The sequence below is a fragment of the Ruditapes philippinarum genome, unplaced genomic scaffold, assembly GCF_026571515.1.
Source record: "Ruditapes philippinarum isolate M1 unplaced genomic scaffold, ASM2657151v2 ctg106_1_1_1_1, whole genome shotgun sequence".
Taxonomy (NCBI): Eukaryota; Metazoa; Mollusca; class Bivalvia; order Venerida; family Veneridae; genus Ruditapes; species Ruditapes philippinarum.
This window is the reverse complement of record NW_026860622.1, coordinates 307,775-332,733: the sequence shown is the minus strand read 5'-3', so window position 1 is coordinate 332,733 and position 24,959 is coordinate 307,775. Positions and strand designations below refer to the sequence as shown.

Below are 24,959 nucleotides of genomic sequence, written 5' to 3'. Positions count from 1 at the left end.
ATGACTCTAGGTCAAATACTTTTTGAGTTACGTGTGACACAAAAGAGAACGGATGGACGGACGTTCTAACAGGAGAGTAATAATGTGGCTACTCTATTGTTCTCTCTATTGTTCTTTTTAGCCACTCAAAAGAAAATTGCCACATAAAAGCATTAAGGCATGAATGACATCAAAGAAAAAGAACAGTTACCTATCGTCCCTCTAGCCACATAATTACATATGTACTGTCCTGTGAGTGCGGAAGGACGGACGGACAAGGGGAAATCTAAATACCCCCTAAAGTGGTGTTAACACTCTAGTGGTTACATTTTTGACTCAATTGTCATCAAACTTGGTCAGGATGCTTGTCTAGACAATTGCTTGGTTGAGTATGAACATGTGTCATTTGGATGAAAAACTAGGTCACAGGAGCTAAAAATAGAAAAATCTTGTTAACACTCCAGTGGCTTCTGTTTTGATTAAAATTTCCTGGAAATTGGTCTGAAAGTTTGTTTTGATGACATCTATGTCAAGTCCGAATATGGGTCACCTGCAGTTAAAAATTGGTCACGCCCAAATATGGAAAAACCTTATTAACACTCTAGTGTTCACATTTTTGACTCAATTGTCATGAAATTTGTCAAGATGCTTGACTACTTATCTAGGTAATTGCTCGAATGAATTTGATGGATCAGGTGAGCGATCTAAGGCCATCTTGGCCCTCTTGTTTCAGTGAGGTATTTTACAGTGCAAAGGAGGGCAACTATATTTATGCTTTCCCTTCAGGGGCTCTCCCTAAGGGGAGCATAAAAATTACAAAGGACAATAACTAGTATTTTTATATATTTATTACGTATAATTAAAAAGGACAATAACTTATATTTCTATACTAGTATATTTATTGCTTATAATTAATAAAAAATAATGTCAATGTTCTTCTGAAAGACCTACCAACCAAATTTATATCATGTTTAATGTTTATATTACTCTTACAGACTTCAAATTATTCCTTTGACTGATGTTTGTTTGCATTATTATATCTATTTCCATGTCATACATAATTATGCAATATAATAAATAAACATAAATTGATTGGCATTAGATATTGACAATGCAAACTAAATGAATGACATCAAAGTATTTATACCGCAAACCTGCTTAAAATGGTGACTAATTTATGGTAAAGGTCCTAGTTTATAAAAAATATGCAGATATGAAAATTGTTTCAAATATTTCTAAACTTTACAAAATCTGTGCACATTTCCAAGGAAAGAGTTGGTAGAATAAACATAACCTTTTTAACAGTTACTCCTCTGTTGCAGACCATTCCTCTTTGGGTAAGTTTTTCTTCAAACCTGTAAGACAAAATTAATGCTCTAGTATGTCTTTTTTAATACAATCAATTTGTTGTTACAACATTCATATAGTCATATAGTTAACATGATTTTGTCTTCATATGTACTTAAGAAATAAAACGTTTGTTATTGTAAATGTTGTTTTCATAGTAAAAATTCATGTCTAGGATCCTTATATGTATAAATTAAAAACTTGAAAAATCTTCTTTTCTGAATTGACAAAGGCTAGAGGTTAAATATTTGGCATGAGACTTTGCGAAGTAAACTGCTACCAAGATTGTTCAAATTATAGCCCTGGAGTCAAAATTGGTTCCGCCCCAGGGGTTATTGATTTTCATTATGTACATTTTTTGTCTGAAGGTACAAGGCATAGAGCTTTGATGTTTGCTATATAATATGATCTATATAGGTCCTCTACCAAAGTTGTTCAAATTTTTCCCCTGGTGTCAAAATTGGCCCTGACCGGGGGCAGTGATTCTCATTATGTACACATAGTAAAAACAGAAAGTAAAACAAATGTTTTCTGAATTGGAGAAAGCTAAAGCTTAGATATTTGACTTGAATTGTTGTTTGGTGGACCTGTATCAAGATTGTTTTGATTTAAATTGTTTTGATTTTTGATTTAAATTGATTTGATTGTTTTGGGTCAAAATTTTGCCTTGCCCAAGGGGACAGTGACCTACTTTCTTGTATTTTGATGTACAGCAATGAAATTTTGACCATGTGCACAGTTTTAGTTGTAAAATTGAACTTTGATATCAAATGACCTAGATTTTGATGATGTGACCTACTTTCTTGACCTTTGATGTACAGCTATGAAATTTGAACCATGTGCACAGATTAAGATGTAAAGTGAACTTTGATATCAGCTGACCTAGATTTTGACAAAGTGTCTTACTGTGTTGTCATGAAATTAAGACTGTGTAGGACCTTCACCACCAAATTCACTAGACTCAACTGCATTGATATATTCCTACTCTGATCTTTTATTTGAACAACACTAATCTGATAATAAGAATTAGATAAGGTCAGGGATCTATGCATTATGACAATCTTCAATTGTATAGAAACAAAAAAAATCTGTTCCTACACTACTATTTAGTGTTGTATTAATGCGGTGGCATAGCATTTTTCACAAATGCAATCTTGTTTTTTGTGTTTTTTTAGCTCACCTTGCACAAAGTGCAGGTGAGCTTTTAGGATGGCAAACCAAATGGCGTCCGTCGTCTGTCGTCCGTCCACATTTTAAATATTCTAAGGACATCTTCTATGATACCGCAAGGCCAATGTTAATGAAACTTGGCAGGAATACTCTTTGTATGAAGCTCTATCAAGATTGTTCAAAGAATTCCATTTCATGCAGAACTCTGGTTGCCATGGCAACCGAAAGAAAAATCTTTAAATATCTTCTTTTAAAGAACCGTAGGAGCTAGAGCTTAGATATTTGGCATGAAACATCTTCTAATGAGTGTCTACCAAGTTTGTTCAAATAAAAGCCCTAGGGTCAAAATTGGCCCGGCCCCAGGGGGTCATTGATTTTCCCTATATGCATATAGTAAAAACTTAAAAAATCTTCTTTTAAAGAACCCAAAGAGCTAGAGCTAAGATATTTGGCATGAAACATCTTCTAGTGAGTGTCTACCAAGTTTGTTCAAATAAAAGCCCTGGGGTCAAAATTGGCCCCTGCCCGGGGGGTCATTGATTTTCCCTTTATGCATATAGTAAAAACTTAAAAAATCTTCTTTTAAAGAACTGTAAAAGCTAGAGCTTAGATATTTGGCATGAAACATCTTCTAGTGAATGTCTACCAAGTTTGTTCAAATAAAAGCCCTGGGGTCAAAATTGGCCCCGCCCCAGGGGGTCATTGATTTTCCCTATATGCATATAGTAAAAACTTAAAAAATCTTCTTTTAAAGAACCCAAAGAGCTAGAGAGCTAAGATATTTAGCATGAAACATCTTCTAATGAGTGTCTACCAAGTTTGTTCAAATAAAAGCCCTGAGGTCAAAATTGGCCCTGCCCCAGGGGGTCATAGATTTTCCCTATATGCATATAGTAAAAAACTTAAAAAATCTTCTTTTAAAGAACCCAAAGAGCTAGAGCTAAGATATTTGACATGAAATATCTTCTAGTGAGTGTCTACCAAGTTTGTTCAAATAAAAGCCCTGGGGTCAAAATTGGCCCCGCCCGGGGGGGTCATTGATTTTCCCTATATGCATATAGTAAAAACTTAAAAAAATCTTCTTTTAAAGAACCGTAAGAGCTAGAGCTTAGATATTTGGCATGAAACATCTTCTAGTGAATGACTACCAAGTTTGTTCAAATAAAAGCCCTGGGGTCAAAATTGGCCCCGTCCCAGGGGGTCATAGATTTTCCCTATATGCATATAGTAAAAACTTAAAAAAATCTTCTTTTAAAGAACCCAAAGAGCTAGAGCTAAGATATTTAGCATGAAACATCTTCTAATGAGTGTCTACCAAGTTTGTTCAAATAAAAGCCCTGGGGTCAAAATTGGCCCCGCCCCAGGGGGTCATTGATTTTCCCTATATGCATATAGTAAAAACTTAAAAAATCTTCTTTTAAAGAACTCAAAGAGCTAGAGCTAAGATATTTAGCATGAAACATGTTCTAATGGGTGTCTACCAAGTATGTTCAAATAAAAGCCCTGGGGTCAAAACTGGCCCCGCCCCGGGGGTCATTGATTTTCCTTATATGTGTATAGCAAAAACTTAAAAATCTTCTTTGAAAAAACTCAAATAGCTTGAGTTTAGATATTATACATGAAACATCTTTAAGTAAATATCTACAAAGTTTGTTCAAATAAAAGCCTGGGGGTCAAAACTGGCCCTGCCCCAGGGGTGTCATTGTTTTTAACTATATGTGTATAGTAAAAACTTAAAAAATCTTCTTTTAAAAAACCCAATGAGCTAGAACTTAGATGTTTAGCATGAAACATCTTCTTATGGGTGTCTACCAAGTCTGTTCAAATAAAAGCCCTTGGGTAAAAATTGGCCCGGGGGGGGGGGGGGCTATATACAGGTGAGCGACCTCAGGGCCATCATGGCCCTCTTGTTTTCTTTTTGTAGTTGTTGACATTTTTATACATTTGGACATCAATAACAAATGATATTATACACATATAGATGAAATATATTTTATATATAAACAAGAGCTGTCACAGGAGACAGCGAAGCTCGACTAATAAAATACTGGACGCAGTAAGGAGGACAAAACTATGAAAGAAAAATCAATTATGTATAATTATGTATTAAGTTATAGTAAAAAAATAATATTTGTTAACATAAATTCCAAGATCAAGGGGAATAATTCTAGAAATAGTCATGCTAGAGTTATGGACCTTGTCACACAACATTTGTGTAATGATAAGAAATATATATTTGAAGTTTGAAGTAGATACCTTAAAAAGAAAAGAAGTTATTATATTTCTTAAAGAAAATCCTAAGTTCAAAGAGAGATAAATCTGTAAATATTGCATCAAGAGTTATGAACAATGTCACATAAAATGTAATTGTTGATAAGGAATAAGTATTTGAAATTTGAGGTAGATACCTTTAAAAATAAAAAAGTTATAATAAAAAATAACATTTTCTAGTAAAAAATTCTAAGTTTATGGGGAGATAATTCTTGCAATATTGGTGCTAGAGTTATGAACCTTGTCACATAAGATGTGGATGATGATAACGTAAACATATTTGAAGTATGAAGTTGATCCCTTTAGAAATAAATAAATAACAGTTAAAAAAAATATTTTTTATGGAAAATTCTAAGTTCAAAGGGAGATAAATCTGAAAATATTGGTGCTAGAGTTATGAACCTTGTCACATAAGATGGGGATGATGATAACGTAAATACATTTGAAGTATGAGGTTGATCCCTTACGAAATAAAGAAGAAACAGTAAGAAATAGTACTTTTTGAGGAAAATTCTAAGTTCAAGGGGAGATAAATCTGAAACTATTGTGCTAGAGTTATGAACCTTGTCACATAAGATGGGGATGATGATAAGGTACATATATTTGAAGTATGAGGTTGATCCCTTAAGAAATAAGGAAGTAACAGTAAAAAATAGTATTTTTTAAGGAAAATTCTAAGTTCAAGGGGAGATAAATCTGAAAATATTGGTGCTAGAGTTATGAACCTTGTCACATATGATGTGGTTGATGATAAGGAACATATATTTGAAGTTTGAAGTTGATACCTTAAGAAATGACAAAGTTATAGTGAAAAATATTTTACTGCACCAAAACTTTAATCTAAAATCTGGACGCGGACGCCGACGCCGGGGCGAGTAGGACAGCTCTCCATATACTTCGTATAGTCGAGCTAAAAATTAGATCCTAGCCTAATTATTAATCGGCAAGAATGGTTTGACCCATTTTACAGACATTCTTTCATACTACCATCAAAATTATCTTGATGTTCCTTTGACAAGTCTAATAGGTTACAGTAAACATATATAAATTCTCAGTAGAATATTAATATCTTAATTTAATTAGCGACGTTTTTCAACGTTGGAAATTTTTTAGGACTGATTTATTTTTCATTTTCCAAAAAAAAGGAGTTGGCGTGTCAGTAAACCGAAAGATAAAAAAATAATAGCCTATAGTCTGAAGAAAAATGCTCAAGTGCTTAAATTGGACTTATGCTCCGGACAAAATTGGGAAAGATGCTCAGATGGGGACCATTTCCAATACCCCCTTCGCCTTTTTCGGGATGGGGGTTATTTTATTGAGAAATGACATATCTAACAGACGTTGAAATATGATCTCTTTTTTTTTTTTTTCAAAACAGCCTAAATTAAGGGTTTTATTGTTTAAATTTTTTGGGAGGGGAAATTGGGGCGGGAATTTGGGAAAAATTAACTTTTTCCTTTTTTTTTAAGGGGTTTTTGGAGCTTCCACCCCCCCAAGTGTCTGTTGTAAATGTATTTTTACAAAAATAAGATTTGGAATTTTTCAGAATAAAATTATAGAAAGCATAGGGGAAATGAAAAAGGCCCTTCTATGTTATGCACTTTCACATCCAGAAAAAATTGAAACTTGTACTTTTCTTTTTGAAATTTTAGAAAAATTATTCCATATTGACATCGTAAAAACTTTGAGGCATAAAAACATTTGACAAATGAAAATTCAATTTCCATTTTCTACAATGCATCTAGAAAATCAACTAATCATTGTTTGACACATGCAAGTTCTACTGCATCTAATATTTTTAAAAAATAAGGAAAAGTGAAAAAACACTAAAAAAATTACCTTTCATATCAAAAGAGGACATAACAGTAGATTTCTTGAGGAGATCATTCTTGAAGCAATGGCTGGAATATCCAGTTAAGGAATACCATGATTCACTTGAAGTGCTATCAGAATAACAAGAACTTTCATTGTCACAGTTGGGGCACTTTCTAGGGACAGCCTTTGGACCTTTTGGATATCCATCATCCTCTGTACCTTTCAAGTAGTTACGCATTGCTCCTGCATGATAGTCAGGACGACTACGTTTCCATATTGGGTGGTCTGGATCAATTGCCATAATCTGAATTCATTTAATTACATAATGTTAAGTCAAATATTTGTTTCCATGCATTACACTTACTTGTACTTGTCAAATGTATCATTGTTATTTCAGTTATCAAACAAGAGCGATCAGTGGTCACATGTGTCACTTCACAATAGCCTGAATTGCATGTTGCAGCTACTGTGTAGCAGGAGACATAAAATCATTAACTGGGCAAAATGCCTTTTTTATTAAAGGGCCATAACTTGGGAAAAACTCATTCAAGCGGAAAACGTGTCCAATGTGTGCAAGTACTCGAGCCAATCCTGTAAAGTTTCACTGAAATTGTGTTAGTGGTATTGGAGTAGTCTGGACAAACTTTTAAAATAAAAATCATTAAAGGGCCATAACTCTGAACCCATGGCTATAATTTGAACAATCTTGGTTGAGGTCCACTTAACAAAATGTTTCATCCCAAATATCTAACTTCTAGTCTTTGTCAATTCAGAGAGGATTTTTTATATTTTTTATATACATATGACACCCCAGGGTAGGGCCATTATGGACAAAATTTGGGCAACTTTGGCATACATGTGAACTTTTTCAATGATCGAGTGGGAGATTTTTCTTCAAAAAGAGGGAGATTTTAGAATTTGCAATAAACAAAGAAGAAAGTTCTTACATCAAATAGAGGGAGATTTCTTTAATTTGGGAAAATACCCCTTATTTTAAGAAAAATCTTTAAAAATATAGCTGCAGAAAGTGGGAGTCTCCCGCTGAAAGTGGGAGGGTTCACATGTATGCTTTGGTAGAAGACCTATAGATGATATCATATACCAAATATTAAAGCTCTAGGCCTTGTACTTTCAGACAAGATATTTTTTAATTTGCATTTTTGAAACTCCTTTTCTGGCCCCTTGACCTACTTATGCAACAGACCAGAACCATTTGAACAATTTTGAAAGGGGACCACAAAGTTTGGTTAATGTGCATTCATTTGTTTCAGAGGTGATGTTCTTTAAAGTAATTGATGGTGACACACAACAACTGGTAGGGGACTAATAACAAATTTCTAGTCAGTTACAGTATAAAATTCAAATAATTTTATCTTGAATGTCAAGGTTATTTATGACTAAATGTCAAGGTCAGTCTGTCCATCTTGAAGGAACATTCCAAAGAATTGGACCTTTGAAGACAATTCATTAATTAACAAAAAATCAATAGCCACTTTGGTACAGTTTTGGGATATTTTCTCAGTTAAAAAGGGGCATTTATAATTCTGTCAAACTATCAGAGTTTTGAAACTTAACACAGATATTAAATATCAATATTGTGATATTGTTTTGATGTGCCAAGTTTCAAATTAATATCTCCACCAGTTCCTGAGATGGGAAACTATGTTTTTGGGTTTATTACAATCGATGGGTTTGAATAATCAAAATCTGAATAAGGTGAAAGGAGACAACTTCTCAACTTTGAATATGCACTAATCAAAGCAAAACTACCATTTACAACACACTTGCTTTTTTTGGTATTGAAGACATAAATACCTGCATATTATTGCACATTATGCAGCACATACAGCGTTTACATGAAAATTATCGCTGTCATCTTCAAGCATTAACAGTAACAATACTGGACACAGTGCAGAATAATATAATCATAGATAAGGTACAAATTCATATAATAATGTAAGCAATATTAGGATAACTTGTGCTAGCATAGACATAATGCAATGATTTGAAATAGGAAATGAAATTTTTCAGTATTTATATACAAATACATGGTAGTGTTTTGTTGCTTATCTTTTTCATTTAAATTGTATATTTTCATTCTTAAATTAAAATCATTAAATTGAACACTTTCAACCATCTAATTATTAAACAAACACTTACAGTCCATCACAAAGATTATCTAAATAGATGTGTCGTAACCAAAACTATCCCTTAATCTCTACGTGTAAACATATCTCCACAAGTCCCTGTCATAAACTCTTCATTACAAATAATTAGGAAGAAGCTTAAGTACATATTAAATTTGGTCACAAACTTTGCACAATCCTTCACAGTACTGGCAATCAAGAGAAGCCCTCAATCAACATTGAAGTTCAAACCATCGAGAAAGACTTCAAGAACCTCACAACAAGAGACCAAATCAACTTGATAAACCATTCAGGCATCACTTAATAAGCGTAGAAAAAAATTCTAAACAAAAAAATCACCACAAAAGAACAATCCTGGTCAAATGAATTAAAAACCATTCCTCGCAGAAAACTTAATCCTAAAGACTAATACGAGAAACACAAATTACTGAGAAATTTCAACAGATGGGTAGTAATTAAAGCTCTCCATGATTAAGCTTAACATTGATGAAAAGAGTATTCTTTGCCGCAGCATATCATTTTGTCCTACACCTACTAATCAAGACGAAATAACTTTTGAAAAAGACGTTCTTCTTTTTAATAGACGATTACGCCTCACCCATTTCTTTCAAGACGCCAATAGTGAAACCAACAACCAACCAACACCCTTTAAAATAAGTTCAGGATGGACGCCCCCACCAGGAAAATCTTCAACTTCAACAACTAGAAATATCACTAAATGTGATTAATAACCCCACAAGACTGCTTCAGAAATGAGGATGTTAATTGTAACAGAATAACAGGCCTTGACATTAACTTTTTTATTTGGTTGTCCTGTCGGGCAAGTACTTTTGAAAATTACTTGCCCTGACCCAAGACTTGCTTGCCCTGACCTAAACCGGTAAAGTGTTGAAAACAACCCTACATTTATAAGTAAGGTTTGAGAAAAAGGGTTTTTGGCAATCTTTGAAAATGGGGTTTATTTTATCCTCTTATCATGCATTGGTTTCATTATAAGCCGTACAGGCTTATAATTTAAGAAATTAAGACATTTTGTGACAAAATCATACTCATTTTTTCACTAAAATTGGTTGGAAATAGAAGGAAGGTTAAAAGGGGCTAAACAAGATTTTAAAATGTTTTCAGTAATTAAGTTACATGTATTTTGAAGAAAAAAACAGTAAAAAAAAATGGTTATTGTGACAAAAAAAAAAGTTTTGTGCATTTGATATATAAAAATCATTTAGATATAGTACTTTCTTCATAAAAGAATTTTTATAAAGTTGTGGACAGAAACTTTGTAGGTTTTTTGTTTACCACGTCTGAAGTCGCGAAAATATGTGACAATTTCATTTACCGATTTTGTATTCTTTTTACTTTCTTAATTTACATCTTTTTTCCTTGTGGATATGACTCTGTAACACATTTGTAGATGAACTGAGTTATTATTTTCACAATTATCTACAGGAGAAACGGATATACGATAAATTTTAGATTTTTAACGGCAAAAAAAAACAGCCAGAAATCGTCAAAATGTTTTAGACGGATATATTAAAACTATAAGTTCAAGGTTGCTTGATTTGAACTTCAACAGGGTTTGAACACCTTTAATAAGAAGAGGTGTTGACTTAATTAATAATGCTAATCAAGTTTTGACATATTCATCAGACAACCGGATAGTCTGTGTACATGTACAATTGCCCTGCTGTGAGGTTCGTTATTTATCGTCTCCACCCCAAATGTGATTCGTTCTAATTAAGTCTAATTAAGATTGAAATTGTAATTTGCAAGGATTATTGGTCATTATATTGGAATTTAATATGTTTACTTATGATTTTTTTCACTTGCCCTGTCAGACAAGTTCTTTTGAAATTCACTTGCCCTGACCAAACTTTTGGTTGTCCCGGGCAGTCGGACAACCGTTAATGTCGAGCCCTGGAATACCTTGTAAAAGAATTGAAATAGAGTTATGGGCAGTTAAAGATAGTTGTGGTTCTTGTATGTTGCATTTCCTTTCAATGTGGTTGGCCATTGATGAAGTTTTATTGAAGTCCAGAAATTAGACAAGGAAAAGGAACAAAGGGCAATAACTCTATAAATACTGAAGATGGAGTTATGGTTATTGTACACTGCACTTCTTCTCTTTGCTCTTGACCATTGTATGAAGTTGTATTGAATTCTAACTACTAGTTTTCAAGTTATGCACTGGACAAAAAAAGTAACAAAGGGCAATAACTGTAATAAGTCCAAATAGAGTTATGGTTCTTATGCACTGCACTTTATCTCACTGCCCTTGACCATTGTTTAAAGTTTCATTGAATTCTAACCATTAATTTTCAAGTTACGCACTAGACAATAAAAAGTAAAAAAGGGCAAAAACTTTTAAATGAGTCAAGATGGAGTTATGGTTTCTGTGCACTGCGCTTCCTCTCAATATACTTGACCATTGTATGAAATTGTATTGAATTCCAATTAGTAGTTTTCAAGTTATGCTCTGGACAAGAAAAAAGCAATGGAAAAGTAACAAAGGGCAATAACTCTATAATTACTCTGGACAGAGTTATAGTTTTTGTGCACTGCACTTCCTCTCAATGTGCTTGACCATTGTATGAAGTTGTTTTGAATTCCAACCAGTACGTTTTAAGTTATGCTTCATACAAGGAAAAGTATCAAAGGGCAGTAACTCTGTATTTTGTCAAAATGAAGTTATGATTCTTGTGCACTGCACTTCCTTTTAATGTCCTTCACAATTGTATGAAGTTGTATTGAATTCCAACCAGTAGTTTTCAAGTTATGCTCCGGACAAGGAAAAGTAACAAAGGGCAATTACTCTGCGATTAGTCAAGATGGAGTTATGGTTCTTGTGCACTGCACTTCTTCTCAATGTGCTCGACCATTGTATGAAGTTATATTGAATTCCAACCATAAGTCTTCAAGTTATGCTCTGGACAAAAAAAGCAATGGAAAAGTAACAAAGGGCAATAACTCCGTAATTAGTCAAGATGGAGTTATGGTTCTTGCGCACTGCACTGCACTTTCCCTTATTGTGCTTGACCATTGTATGAAGTTGTTTTGAATTCCAACAAGTAGTTTTCACAAGGAAAAGTAACAAAGGGCAGTAACTCTGTAATAAGTCAAGATGGAGTTATGGTTCTTGTTCACTGCACTTCCTTTTAATGTGCTTGACCATTGTATGAAGTGATATTGAATTCCAACCATTAGTCTTCAAGTCATGGTCCGGACAAAAGAAATCAATGGAAAAGTCACAAAGGGCAATAACTCTGTAATTACTTTAGATAACAAAGGGCAGTAACTCTGTAATAAGTCAAGATGGAGTTATAGTTTTGTGCACTGCACTTCCCCTTATTGTGCCTGTCCATTGCTTATTGAAGTTGTTTTGAATTCCAACCAGTAGTTTTCAAGTTATGCTCCGGACAAGGAAAAGTAACAAAGGGCAGTAACTTTGTAATAAGTCAAGATGGAGTTATGGTTCTTGTGCAATGCACTTCCTCTCAATGTGCTTTGCACCATTGTATGAAGTTTGTTTTGAATTCCAACCATTAGTCTTCAAGTTATGGTCCGGACAAAAGAAAGCAATGGAAAAGTAACAAAGGGCAATAACTCTGTAATTACTTTAGATAGAGTTATGGTTCTTGTGCACTGCACTTCCCCTTATTGTGTTGACAATTATATGAAGTTGTTTTGAATTCCAACCAGTGCTCCGGACAAGGAAAAGAAACAAAGGGCAGTAACTCTGTAATAAGTCAAGATAGAGTTATGGTTCTTGTGCACTGCACTTCCTTTCAATGTGCTTGACCATTGTATGTAGTTATATTGAATGCCGTCCATTTGTCTTTGAGTTATGTTCCGGACAAGGAAAATGCAACGGATGGCTGGACCGACCGACCAACCAACCGACAGACCACCAGGTGACTCCTATATACCCCCTAAAACTTCATTTCAGGGGTATAAATATATCATCAGCAGAAAGAAAATAATGCACTCATCTCCTTAAAAAACAACCCTTATATCATTATAAAACTAGAAATGTGTCCATAGGACACGGGTGCCCCCACCGTGCCACTGTTCTGTCAATCTTATGACTCTAGGTCAAATATTTTTTGAAACTAAAAATCTTTTACTAAGTAAAGGGCAAGAACTTTACAAATACTGAATAAATCCACAAGCAAACCCCAAGGTGCATAAGTACACACGCTGACCAACATTCTTGTAAACTACAAGTGAAATACTTTTTGAATCATGCATGAACAAATTGCAAATTTATACTACTGTAAGTCAAGGGCAATAACTCTAACAAAACTGAAAAAATCCACATGCAAAGTCCCAGGTGCATAGCTTCACAGTGATGTAAATCATTATTCCTGTAATTTAGTGATGTTGATCATTATTCCTGTAAAGTTGGTTGATTCAACTCAAGCACTCAAGGAACAAATAACAACATATAAACGTTTTTTTAATTAGTCAAGGGAAATTACTCTACAAATACTGGATAAATCAACAAGCGAAACCCCAGGTGCAAAATTAATTATGCTGAGCAACCTTCCCGTAAGGTTTAATGATTCTATGTCAAATCCTTTTTTGAGTTACATGCGACACAAATTGAAAATTGCAAAAAAAATTCTAAAAATACTAAATAAATCCAGACAAAAATACCCAGGTGCACAACTACACATGCTGATCAATATTCCTGTAAAGTTTCATGACTCCGTGTCAAATCCTTTTTGATTTATATGCGACACAAGTTAAAAATTCAAAATTTTACTAAGTCAAGGGCAATAACTCTAAAAATACTTAAAATATCCAGACGAAGATACCCAGGTGCACAACTACACATGCTGATCGACATTCCTGTAATTGATCTAGAGTCATGAAACCTTACAAGAATGTTGCTCAGCATGTGTTGTTGTGCACCTGGGTATTTTCGTGTGCATATTTTTAGTATTTTTAGAGTTATTGCCCTTGACTTACTAAAAATTTGCAATTTTCAACTGGTGTCGCACGTAACTAAAAAGTATTTGACCTTGAGTCATGTAACCTTACAAGAATGTTGCTCAGCATGTGTAGTTGTGCCCCTGGGTATTTTTCTGTGTATATTTTTAGTATTTTTAGAGTTATTGCCCATGACTTAAAATTTGCAATTTTCAACTAGTGTCACACATAATTAAACAAGATTGTATTTTTAAACAAGTGGGCCATGATGGCCCTGAAGTCCCTCACCTGTACATAGGCCCCCTGAGCGGGGCCAGTTTAAACCCCGGGGCTTTTATTCTAACAAACTTGGAAGACACCCATTAGAAGATGTTTCATGTTAAATATCTTAGCTCTAGCTCTTTGGGTTCTTTAAAAGAAGATTTTTTTAAGTTTTTACTATATGTATACAGTCGACATTGTATTAAGAGACCACTCAAGGGACTGCCAAAAAGTGGTCTCTTATTAAAGTGGTCTCTCAATAGAATTCTGGAAAATTCAAGACTTTTTTTTTTATATTACAAGTCATAGATATAATAATATCTTTTTATAAAAACAAAAACTGTAAATATTATATATATATATATTACAGTTTCATAATTACATTGATGCCTTTCTTTAAAAAAAGTCATCAATATGTGTTTGTTCTTTTTAGTAGAAATTTGTGTACAAATGTGATCTCTGCTCATAATACTATCAACAGGTCATTTTGACCTTGAAACAAAGCATATTGTCATATATTGTTCATATGTTCATACACATCTCCTGCTGAACATACTTTCAAATCATCAAGCCAGAGCTCCAGATAATTTTTCATGCAATGAGTTTTAAACTTCTTGATTTTTTCAGCACTACCCCGATTTCAAAACATTAAAGTTTAGGAGATCTTAAGATATTTTTTTTTGAAGGGTCATATTTAATGGGATACTACATGTATTTTATAAAGCATCAGATGAGCACCTACGCCATCAGCAATGAAAGGCTCGGTTCTGTACGTTTCACGATTTTATTTCGACTACAAACGATGACATTTGCTATTTTCTCAGACTCAATTCCATGCACGATTTCCTCATTCAATTTATCTGGTATTATTAGTTGTCTGTCATTTTTTCGCTTGTTCCGACGTCATTTTCGATTTGATTTTCTGGAAGGGAGATCACTCTGAGCACATGACAAAACTGTGCCAATGCGGTGTTGTGATACGTTATTGCTCTGACAAAATATGTCACAATAAATATTACGATAGGAAAACTGTTTCTTTCTTTCCGATTTTGAAACGATTGCAATTGTTATTCAATTCGTTTTTAAACGACAATTATTTGTGACGGTCTAATTGACGGCCGTTTAATAGATATTTTAAGACCAATGACCATGAAAAATATTTGTTTGTTTGTACACATCAAATCTACTCGCTAATTACACAGGTGAGAATGTCCGTAGAGACGATTGTTTGTCACGGCCGTTTAATAGATACTTTAACACTGAATTTTGTACATTTGGGCCGACATTTAGTGGCCGCTGGCCACGATATAAAATCGTTGTTTAATGGAATTAACTTACATAGTAAAAATCATCGGGAGGGATTTTATGCGGCCGCATAATAAAAAAGTCGCTTAATAAAGGTGGACGCAAGTAGGATGCCGACTGTATAGGGAAAATCAATGACCCCCTGGGGCGGGGCCAATTTTTACCCAAGGGCTTTTATTTGAACAAACTTGGTAGACGTCCATTAGAACATGTTTCATGCTATATATCTTAGCTCTAGCTATTTTGGTTCAATATAAGAAGATTTTTTAAGTTTTTACTATATGCATATAGGGAAAATCAATGACCCCCTGGGGCGGGGCCAATTTTGACCCCAGGGCTTTTATTTGAACAAACTTGGTAGACACCCATTAGAAGATGTTTCATGCTAAATATCTTAGCTCTAGCTCTTTTAGTTCTTTAAAAGAAGATTTTTTAAGTTTTTACTATATGCATATAGGGAAAATCAATGACCCCCTGGGGCGGGGCCAATTTTGACCCAAGGGCTTTTATTTGAACAAACTTGAAAGACACCCATTAGAAGATGTTTCATGCTAAATATGTTAGCTCTAGCTCTTTGGGTTCTTTAAAAGAAGATTTTTTAAAGTTTTTACTATATGCATATAGGGAAAATCAATTACCCCCTGGGGCGGGGCCAATTTTGACCCAAGGGCTTTAATTTGAACAAACTTGGTAGACATCCATTAGAACATGTTTCATGCTAAATATCTTAGCTCTAGCTCTTTTGGTTCATTAAAAGAAGATTTTTAAGTTTTTACTATATGCATATAGGGAAAATCAATGACCCCCTAGGGCGGGGCCAATTTTGACCCCAGGGCTTTTATTTGAACAAACTTGGTAGACATCCATTAGAAGATGTTTCATGCTAAATATCTTAGCTCTAGCTCTTTTGGTTCTTTAAAAGAAGATTTTTTAAGTTTTAATTATATGCATATAGGGAAAATCAATGACCCCCTGGGGCGGGGCCAATTTTAACCCAAGGGCTTTCATTTGAACAAACTTGGTAGACACTCACCAGAAGATGTTTCATGCCAAAAATCTAAGCTCTAGCTCTTTGAGTTTTTTAGAAGAAGATATTTTAAGTTTTTTCTTTTAGTTGCCATGGCAACCAGAGTTCTACATGGAATTAAATTCTTTGAACAATTTTCAAAGGTGACCACCAAAGGAACATTCCTGTGAAGTTTGGATGAAATTGGCTGAGTGGTTAATGAGGAGATGTCATTTAAAGTAAAAGTTTACGGACGACGGACGGGCGGACGACAGACGGGCGGACGCCGGACGAAAAGCGATCACAAAAGCTCACCCTGTCACTTTGTGACAGGTGAGCTAAAAATGCTATGCCACCGCATTAATACAATACTAAATAGTAATGTAGGAACAGAATTTTATTGAAGAGTGCCATAATGCAAATATCACTGACCTATCTAATTCCTATTATCAGATTAGTGGTTAAAACTATTATTATTCAAATAAAAGATCAGAGTAGGAATCTATCAATGCAGTTGAGTGTATTGAATTTGGTGGTCAGGGTCATATTTTACATGGCCAAAATTCCATGACTGCACATCAAAGGACAACACAGTAAGACACTTTGTCAAAATCTATGCCAGCTGATATCAAAGTTCACTTTACATCTTAAAGTGGGGTGGGGCCAATATTGACCCCAGGACTATAATTTGTACAATCTTGCTAGAGGTTCACTACACAATGTTTCATGCAAAATATCTAACCTCTAGTCTTTGTCAATTTAGAGAAGACGATTTTTTAAGTTTTTACTATAAACATATAAGGAAAACCTATGACCCCCAGGGAGGGGCTAATTTTGACACTAGTAGCTGTTAGAAGTTTGAAGTTCCTAGGCCTAAGTATTCTTTAGTTATTGATTGGAAACCATTTTTACCTACAAGGTCAATGTGACCTTGACCTTTGACCTATTGATGCCAAAATCAACAGGGGTCATCTACTGGTCATGAACAATCATCATACCAAGTTTGAAGTTCCTAGGCCTAAGGTTCTTAAGCAATACTTCATAAACCTTTAGCTTGTTGCAACAAATTCTACCCATGTGACCTGTGCAGACCAAGATCAGATGGCATGGATGTGGTTTGCACTGTCCACAATTCCGTCATTATGTTCTGAATTTTTTGTCTACGGACCGACCGACAGACAAATGCAAAGCAATATACCCCCATTTCTTTGAAGGGGGGGCATAATAGTTAGTAACAAATTTTCTAACATTTTAGTAACATCTGACAAAAAGTGTACCATCTTTTTTTATATCTTAGCTCTATAATTTGTTAAGTTAAAATTGATAACCTGAATAAGGGTATATAGTACCCGAAACCGGTAGTTATAATAAATATATAAACCAACCTGATATTTTGATGTGTTGTTCTCCCCTCCTAATCTTTTAATTTATTGTTTATCAAAATATTAAAACAGAAATCAGGTGCATGTAAGTAATTTTTGATAATAATAGTTAATGAAATAACATTCAAAGTTTAATTATCATGACTGTCCAGGGTTTTCAGTAGGATTTGGTGTAGGAGGCCATTTCAGACTTTGAGGAGGCCACTTGATTTGAGCACCAAAGGTGCAAATTATCTAGGGGGGTCCGGGGGCATGGACCCCCAGGAAATTTAAAAAAAAAAAGATGTAAAATCATGATATCTGAGCTATTCTGGGGACAGAATTTAATATTTTGGACCTGTCAAAATATAGGAAATTTATTCTAAATTAGAGTCTTAAATGAAGCTGAACTGAATATTGAGACAATCCCATAATTTGTAAACATCTCTAGGAAAATCTAGTCATAGTCTTTTGAGTCCAGATTTAGTTTCTTCAGGGAAATGTCAATTGCATGTATAAACAAGAACTATTGAAATTACAAAACAAAACAAAACAAATTGTTCATGCTTGCAAAAATCGTAATACATGTATCATTATAGTTAGGGATTTACTTGATTGTAGATGAAAATAAAGTAGCAAATCAATCTTTTGTTTTTTCATTTTTTTCTCAGGTTTATAATTGTAAACACACATGTGATTGATCACTTACAAGCACACTATCTAATCAAATCTATGTTAAGATTGCCTGCCTGTATTACAGGGTTCAATGCTGTTTTTGCCAGGGATTTCACATCAGGGATCCCTCCTAAATGAGATTCCTCACATCAAAATAGTAAAATGAAAGTATTAAAGATTAACAAGGGAGTGCAACACTCTGATTATATTGCCTTGTTTCACATATACAGTTTTTTAGCCCTTATGAAAAATTGCTGAGCGGCTTCAAAGAGTTTATTACAGTAGGACTGTAACTATGACCATAATTAATGTATTTTACACAGACAGAAATGGAATATGATAAAGCTCACTGAAAAAAAAAACAATTTTGCTTTAACCTGTTCCAGTGGCTTTGGGTTAGAAATTAAGTAGGATTTAAGGAAATAAAATGTCTTCCATGGTAGCCCAGGATTCACTGAAATAGAGCTCAGGTGACTTTAAAATTTACAGATAATGATAAGGCTCTATTCCAGTTAGATCTGGTTTGGATGACTTTTTGAAAAAAATATTTTCATGCAATTATCAGTTTTTAAAAAATAGTTTTTGCCTATTTCAACCTACACTTTTTGTGGTAAAAAGGAATGATAGGAATTTGTAAATTTTGCGAGAATTTACAAGTATTTGCTAATTTCAAACTAAAAGTAAAATATCAAGAACAAGTTTAAAGGGGTTTAAAAGCCTAAAAACAACATTTGAATTTCTTACATAAATGAGCTGGGGCATTTTAAACAGAAATATATGCAAAGATAGTTAAGAAATATACTTTGAAATAAATTGAAAATTGTATTTTTATGCTTTTCTTAGCCCGATTTGAGTAAAAAGCGTTTAACGCTTTTCATTTTGGGTCACCTTTTTACAATTTGAATAATTATTCTGGAAAAATGAAGTGCATGAATGATCTAAAATTTTGCACAAAGATTAGTCTGGAAACAAGATTGCATTTGAGAAAAATGCTATGCCACCGCATGGTTCAAATTTCAAACTGTACATCAAAGGACAAGAAAGTAGGTCACATCATCAAAATCTAGGTCAAAGTTCAATTTTACAACTAAAACTGTGCACATGGTCAAAATGTCATTGCTGTACATCAAAGGACAAGAAAGTAGGTCACTGTCCCCTTGGGCAAGGCATAATTTTGACCCAAGGGTTTAATAACAATCTTGATACAGGTCCACCAAACAACATTTCAAGTCAAATATCTAAGCTATAGCTTTCTCCCATTCAGAAAACATTTGTTTTATTTTCTGTTTTAACTACGTGTACATAATGAGAATCACTGCCCCCGGGCAGGGCCAATTTTTGACATTTGAACAACTTTGGTAGAGGACCTATAGATGATATTATATATCAAACATCAAAGCTCTATGCCTTGAACCTTCAGACAAAAATTTTTTTTTTTCACTATATGTACATAATGAAAATCAATGACCCCCGGGGCGGAACCAATTTTGACCCCAGGGCTATAATTTGAACAATCTTGCTAGAGGTTCACTACACAATGTTTCATGAAAAATATCTTAACTCTATCCTTTGTAAACTTAGAGAAGATGATTTTTTAAGTTTTAATTAACTATATACATATAAGATAAACCTATGGCTCCCAGGGGCGGGCTAATCTTGACACGAACAACTTTGGTCGAGTACCTTTAGATGATATTATTTAACAAATATTAAAGCTCTAAGCCTTGTACCTTCAGACAATAAGATTTTTTTATTTTTTACTATATGTATATATTGAAATCAATGACCCCCAGGGCGGGGGCAATTCTGACCCCAGGCTATAATTTGAACAATCTTGCTATAGGTTTACAACACAATGTTTCATGCAAAATATCTAACCTCTAGCATTTGTCAATTGCTAGAAGAATTTTTTTTAAGTTTTTACTATATATATACATATAAGGAAAACCAATGACCCCTGGGGCGGGGCCGATTTTGACCCCAGGGCTATAATTTGAACAATCTGGGTAGAGGTCTACCAGACAATGCCTTATGCAAAATATCTAAGCTCTAGGCCTTTTGGCTCTTTACAAGAAGGTGTTTTAAGTTTTTACTATATGTACATATAGCGAGAATCAATGACCCGGGGCGGGGCCGATTTTGACCCAAGGGCTATAATTTGAACAATCTTGGTAAGGGTCTACCAGATGATGCCTTATGCAAAATATCTAAGCTCTAGGCCTTTTGGGTTTTTACAAGAAGGTATTTTAAGTTTTTACTATATGTACATAGTGAAAATTAATGACCCCTGGGGCGGGGCCAATTTTGACCCCATGGCTATAATTTGAACAATCTTGTTAGAGGTCTACCAGACAATGCCTTATGCAAAATATCTAAGCTCTAGACCTTTTGGGTCTTTACAAGAAGTTTTTTTAAATTTATTCTTATAATTCCTTTTGGTTGCCATGGCAACCAGATTTCTGCATGGAATGAAATTCTTTGAACAACTTTGGAAGCCCTTCACCCAAGGAACAATCTTGACAAGTTTGGTTGAAATTGGACTAGTGGTTTTTCACAAGAAGATTTTTTAAGTTCACTATATAATCTATATAACACACACACAAACACACACACACCACACACAAACACACACACACACACAGGTGAATCGCTATATGCCACCGCATCGCAGATGCTGCGGTGGCATAAAAATATTTTCAGTCCCATCATGTCAAAAAACCTTAGTGGAGTCTCTTTAAGTCTGGCATGAAATTCTTCATACTTGTATAATCAGGACCAAAATTTTATACCTGAAAATATAACTTACAAGAAATTTGTATAATGCATTTGGTGTAGTTCATATTTATACATATTTATATAGAGATAAAAACTCCACTCTGGATCTACTTCAGATAATGCCAGGTATTCGAATAAAGGGTTGTCAAATAACCTGGGTCAGACTGTTAAATGAAACTTGCGTTTGTATATTTTCAGTTGATTGGATTCAGAATTTTCCGACAGACAAAGATACACCTCTAGTCCTCTGATTAAACAAGAAGGGGACAAATAAATTGTATGTCTTTCAATAATATAATTTTCAAATTTATTTACCTGTTCACAACAACATCGACTAACTACAGCTCTATAATCAACTCTTGACCATAATTTGTCCCTTTTGAGAAGAAACCTTGGGAATTTATCTCTCCAGTTGTCACCTAATGCCCATGGAAATATTTCATACTTCATTTCCTCCTCATCTTCTTCCATATCATTAGCCAGGTAACTACAATGTTCATTGTGGCATGAATAAAAAGAAACTTCATTATATGGCACAAAACTATTCTAACTCATTTTTTTACAAAAAATGTTGTTTTTTTTTTTTACATTTTCTTGTATAAATTCTTTCAATAAATATTCTGTTGTAATAATATCATTAAATTTCCCACTAATTTCTAACTTTTCCACATTTTAACAAAATATTCTATCTGCAAGTGGGAATAGTTTTGCAATCACCTTCAAGTTAAAACCTGGATATTATTTTATGCAAGACTACTTTAACTTCAAGTAAGAACAAGAGCCGGTTGAACCGGGTGATGCTCCCCAACTAGGATTTGGACACAGAAAAGTATATCTTTTGTAGTTTCAGAGTTATGTCCCAGACAAAGTTTAAAGATTTTGCTTCAAGGTCATGCTGTGACCTTGACCTTCAAGGTAGCGACCTAAATGTTGCGCGGGACACGTCATCTCAATATTGTGATCATTTCTGTGAAAAAGTTGTAAAATCCGTTGTACGGACATAATCCCCTTCGGACAAAATCCCCGACGCATACCCTGACAAAATCCCCTCCATGGGTGGATATAATCCCCGTCAAGGCTGGACAAAATCCCCTTACCTATCCGGACAAAATCCCCTTGTTTCATACATTTGTAGGTTTCTATTATTATGCTCCATAAAAATTGATGAATAATGAACTTTTGTTTTTTGATTTATAATTATGTATCAAGTTAACCTTTATAATTATATAAGCTTGATAAGACATTTTTGGGGGCGCAAGCCCCCAATGTAATTACAATAAATTCAGCTTACTACCTTTTGAACGCATCTAGGCACTAGCTGCGCTGAGCAAAATAGTTCCAATATTTTGCCATAATATTCAGATAATCATAATACCTTATCTATTTTAAAATTGACTGGTCATATTATTTACTGAATTTTAAATCCTTTTATCACAAAATTACATATACCATTGCTTTACGCGATTTGAATATTACTACGCTAGCAGTCGATAAAAATTTAATATGAGCCGTGTCATGACAAAACCAGCATAATGGGTTTGCGACCAGCATGGATCCAGACCAGCCTACGCATCCGCGCAGTCTGATCAGGATCCATGCTGTTCGCTATCAGTTTCTCTACTTGTAATAGAGTTGGTAAGCGATCAGACTGCGCGGATGCGCAGGCTGGTCTGGATCCATGCTGGTCGCAGACACACTATGTTGGTTTTGTCATGACACGGCTCAGTTATTGGTTCCCGATGCATGAGAGCCAAAGTACCTGCATAAATTTAGTGCCAATTTTATTAAATTCATAAATTAACTAACTATCATAGATCACAATAATTCATGAAAATGGAATACGATTTTCATATTAGAGAATAGATAACTTTCAAGTTTAAAATGCTTAAAAAGTGTGAATGTCAGAGAGGAAAAAAAATGTCTGCATATGAATACGATTTGTTTTCCCTCTAGCGTCATTTTCCCGCAATCGCCATCCCGAGAAAGATTGAGAGGATATGCTGTCAATTAGGAAGTCCCAGTTGTTTAAAAAAGTTGTAAGTTTTATTATACGAATACTTAATCTCCTTTATACACAACTGTTTAGTAACTTCGTTGCTTTTTCTTGCATTTATCAGTAGCAAAATCGTTAGGCTGTTTACAGAAAATTAGCAGGTCAAGATGTTTATTGTTTATATTTTTATTACGTTGTATTCACGGATTTATATTACAATATAAATCCGTGGTTGTATTACATTGATATTTTGGTTGCAATCTGTTCCGTATGTAGAATCAAGTTTTCTTCACAATCTGGTAAAGTTATTGATATATTTCGCTTGATAGACTGCAAATTTTAGTGCATTACCAGCTCGGCCCTAAAACGTATTCGGCCCCGAGTAAGCTCGGCCCTTTTTAAACTCGGTCCACTTTTCAATTTATTAACATATTGGTTTGTTTTATCACTCTTTATTGTTGAAACCACATAATTAATTTCTGGACTTATTCAGAAACGTGGAAAGATATTTTCTTAAATTATTATTACATTTTTGAGGGCACTTAACTAGTCCTAATTATTAGACCTATACATAACCTACAGTGATTTTTTTACAATTTTCAAAACAACCTGTGGCTTTCTGAAGGGGAAGATATAACGCGATTGGACTGCCCCAGTCCTGTAATGAGTTAAATCCTATCCTATGAAAGTCTAAGAATGTGCATAAATATAGTACCAACATAATTATGTGAACTTTCTATCATAGAACGCTACGCCAGTTGCCGCAGTAAAATGGATGTAGATCAACACACAAGAGTATAATCAAATACGTGATTTAATATGAACAAAATTTAATAGCGTAGAACAGACAAAGGGGGAGAAATACATCATTTAGTCAGAAACAGGCAAAGTTCCGAATGTATGTAAATACAACACAGTCTGGTGCTACAACTAACAATATATTGCAATATGTTTAAAATGCTTCAAAAGTGCAAATTTATACATGTATATTTTAAGAATTTTGTATGCATATGAAATATGAATACATACTAGTATTTTCTCATGTACATAATTTTCCTGTATACTGGTTGGAGAGATAACTCCGACACTAAATCACATATTTTTTGCAATATTTTAATTATCTTCCAGTATATTTTAAATATTGAACCACCTAAACAAAGTTCAGTTCAAAGACTTTACATTACACTACAAAAATTATGTATGGAAATGGAATATGGTACTTCTTTAAGGTCTTGAATGAGGTATACAAAACATAGTCTTTTTACCCCACAACAGTAGATAAAGTCGACACTTAAATTTTTAAGTAAAAAAAGACTGGAAAATCAGCATCAATAATTTATCTTTACATCTTATATGGTTTATCTATTTTTTGTAAATATTTAAACAATTTTTTAACAATCTTTCCCAAGTCAGTGGCCTGTGGTCAATACATTTCTAACTACATGTACCTTATTGTAATTTAGTAAAAAGAACGTTTTGAAGCAGTTTTTGCCTACAAAAAGTTTACGTTAAACCAAATTATAATAAAGCATCACATTCTGTCCTGTTCCTATACTATAAGGTGATCATGTGCTTGTTTGTTGAAAAACAAAGCTATAACATTTATACTTATCAAGTGTCGGGGTTATCTATGCGTTGGAGTTATCTCTCTGACCAGTATAGGGATTTTTTCTAGGATTATGGGAACACGACCCATATCCATGGAATTTGGAATTTCAGCGGTGTTTTGTTAAGAATTGGGAAAAATATATGAATGAAATTTTGCAGTGATTAAATGGATGCAAGCAAATACTGTCTAGGATGGCATCTTCAAAAATTTAAGCACTATTACAGTGAAGAAGCCCTTATTTGCAAAGATTTTAGAATTTTTATTCAATATTTTTATTATTTATCTTTCAATTGGGAATTTTTTCTGTAAATTGGGA

At 34.0% G+C, this 24,959-nt stretch overlaps 1 protein-coding gene across 4 annotated transcripts in view; it reads right to left on the bottom strand.

Annotated features, from left to right (window-relative positions):
* Window positions 1-809: 809 nt before the first annotated feature.
* LOC132712810 (speedy protein 1-B-like) overlaps window positions 810-24,959 on the bottom strand; it is a 96,781-nt gene continuing 72,631 nt past the window's right edge. For all 4 annotated transcript variants that reach the window (XM_060695245.1, XM_060695244.1, XM_060695247.1 and 1 more), the window contains exons 5-7: window positions 21,357-21,528; window positions 6,607-6,886; window positions 810-1,334 (exon numbers count right to left, since the gene is read on the bottom strand). In XM_060695245.1, the coding sequence (XP_060551228.1) occupies window positions 1,285-1,334; window positions 6,607-6,886; window positions 21,357-21,528 (502 nt within the window). In that variant the 3' untranslated portion in view covers window positions 810-1,284. The remainder of the gene's footprint in view (window positions 1,335-6,606; window positions 6,887-21,356; window positions 21,529-24,959) is intronic.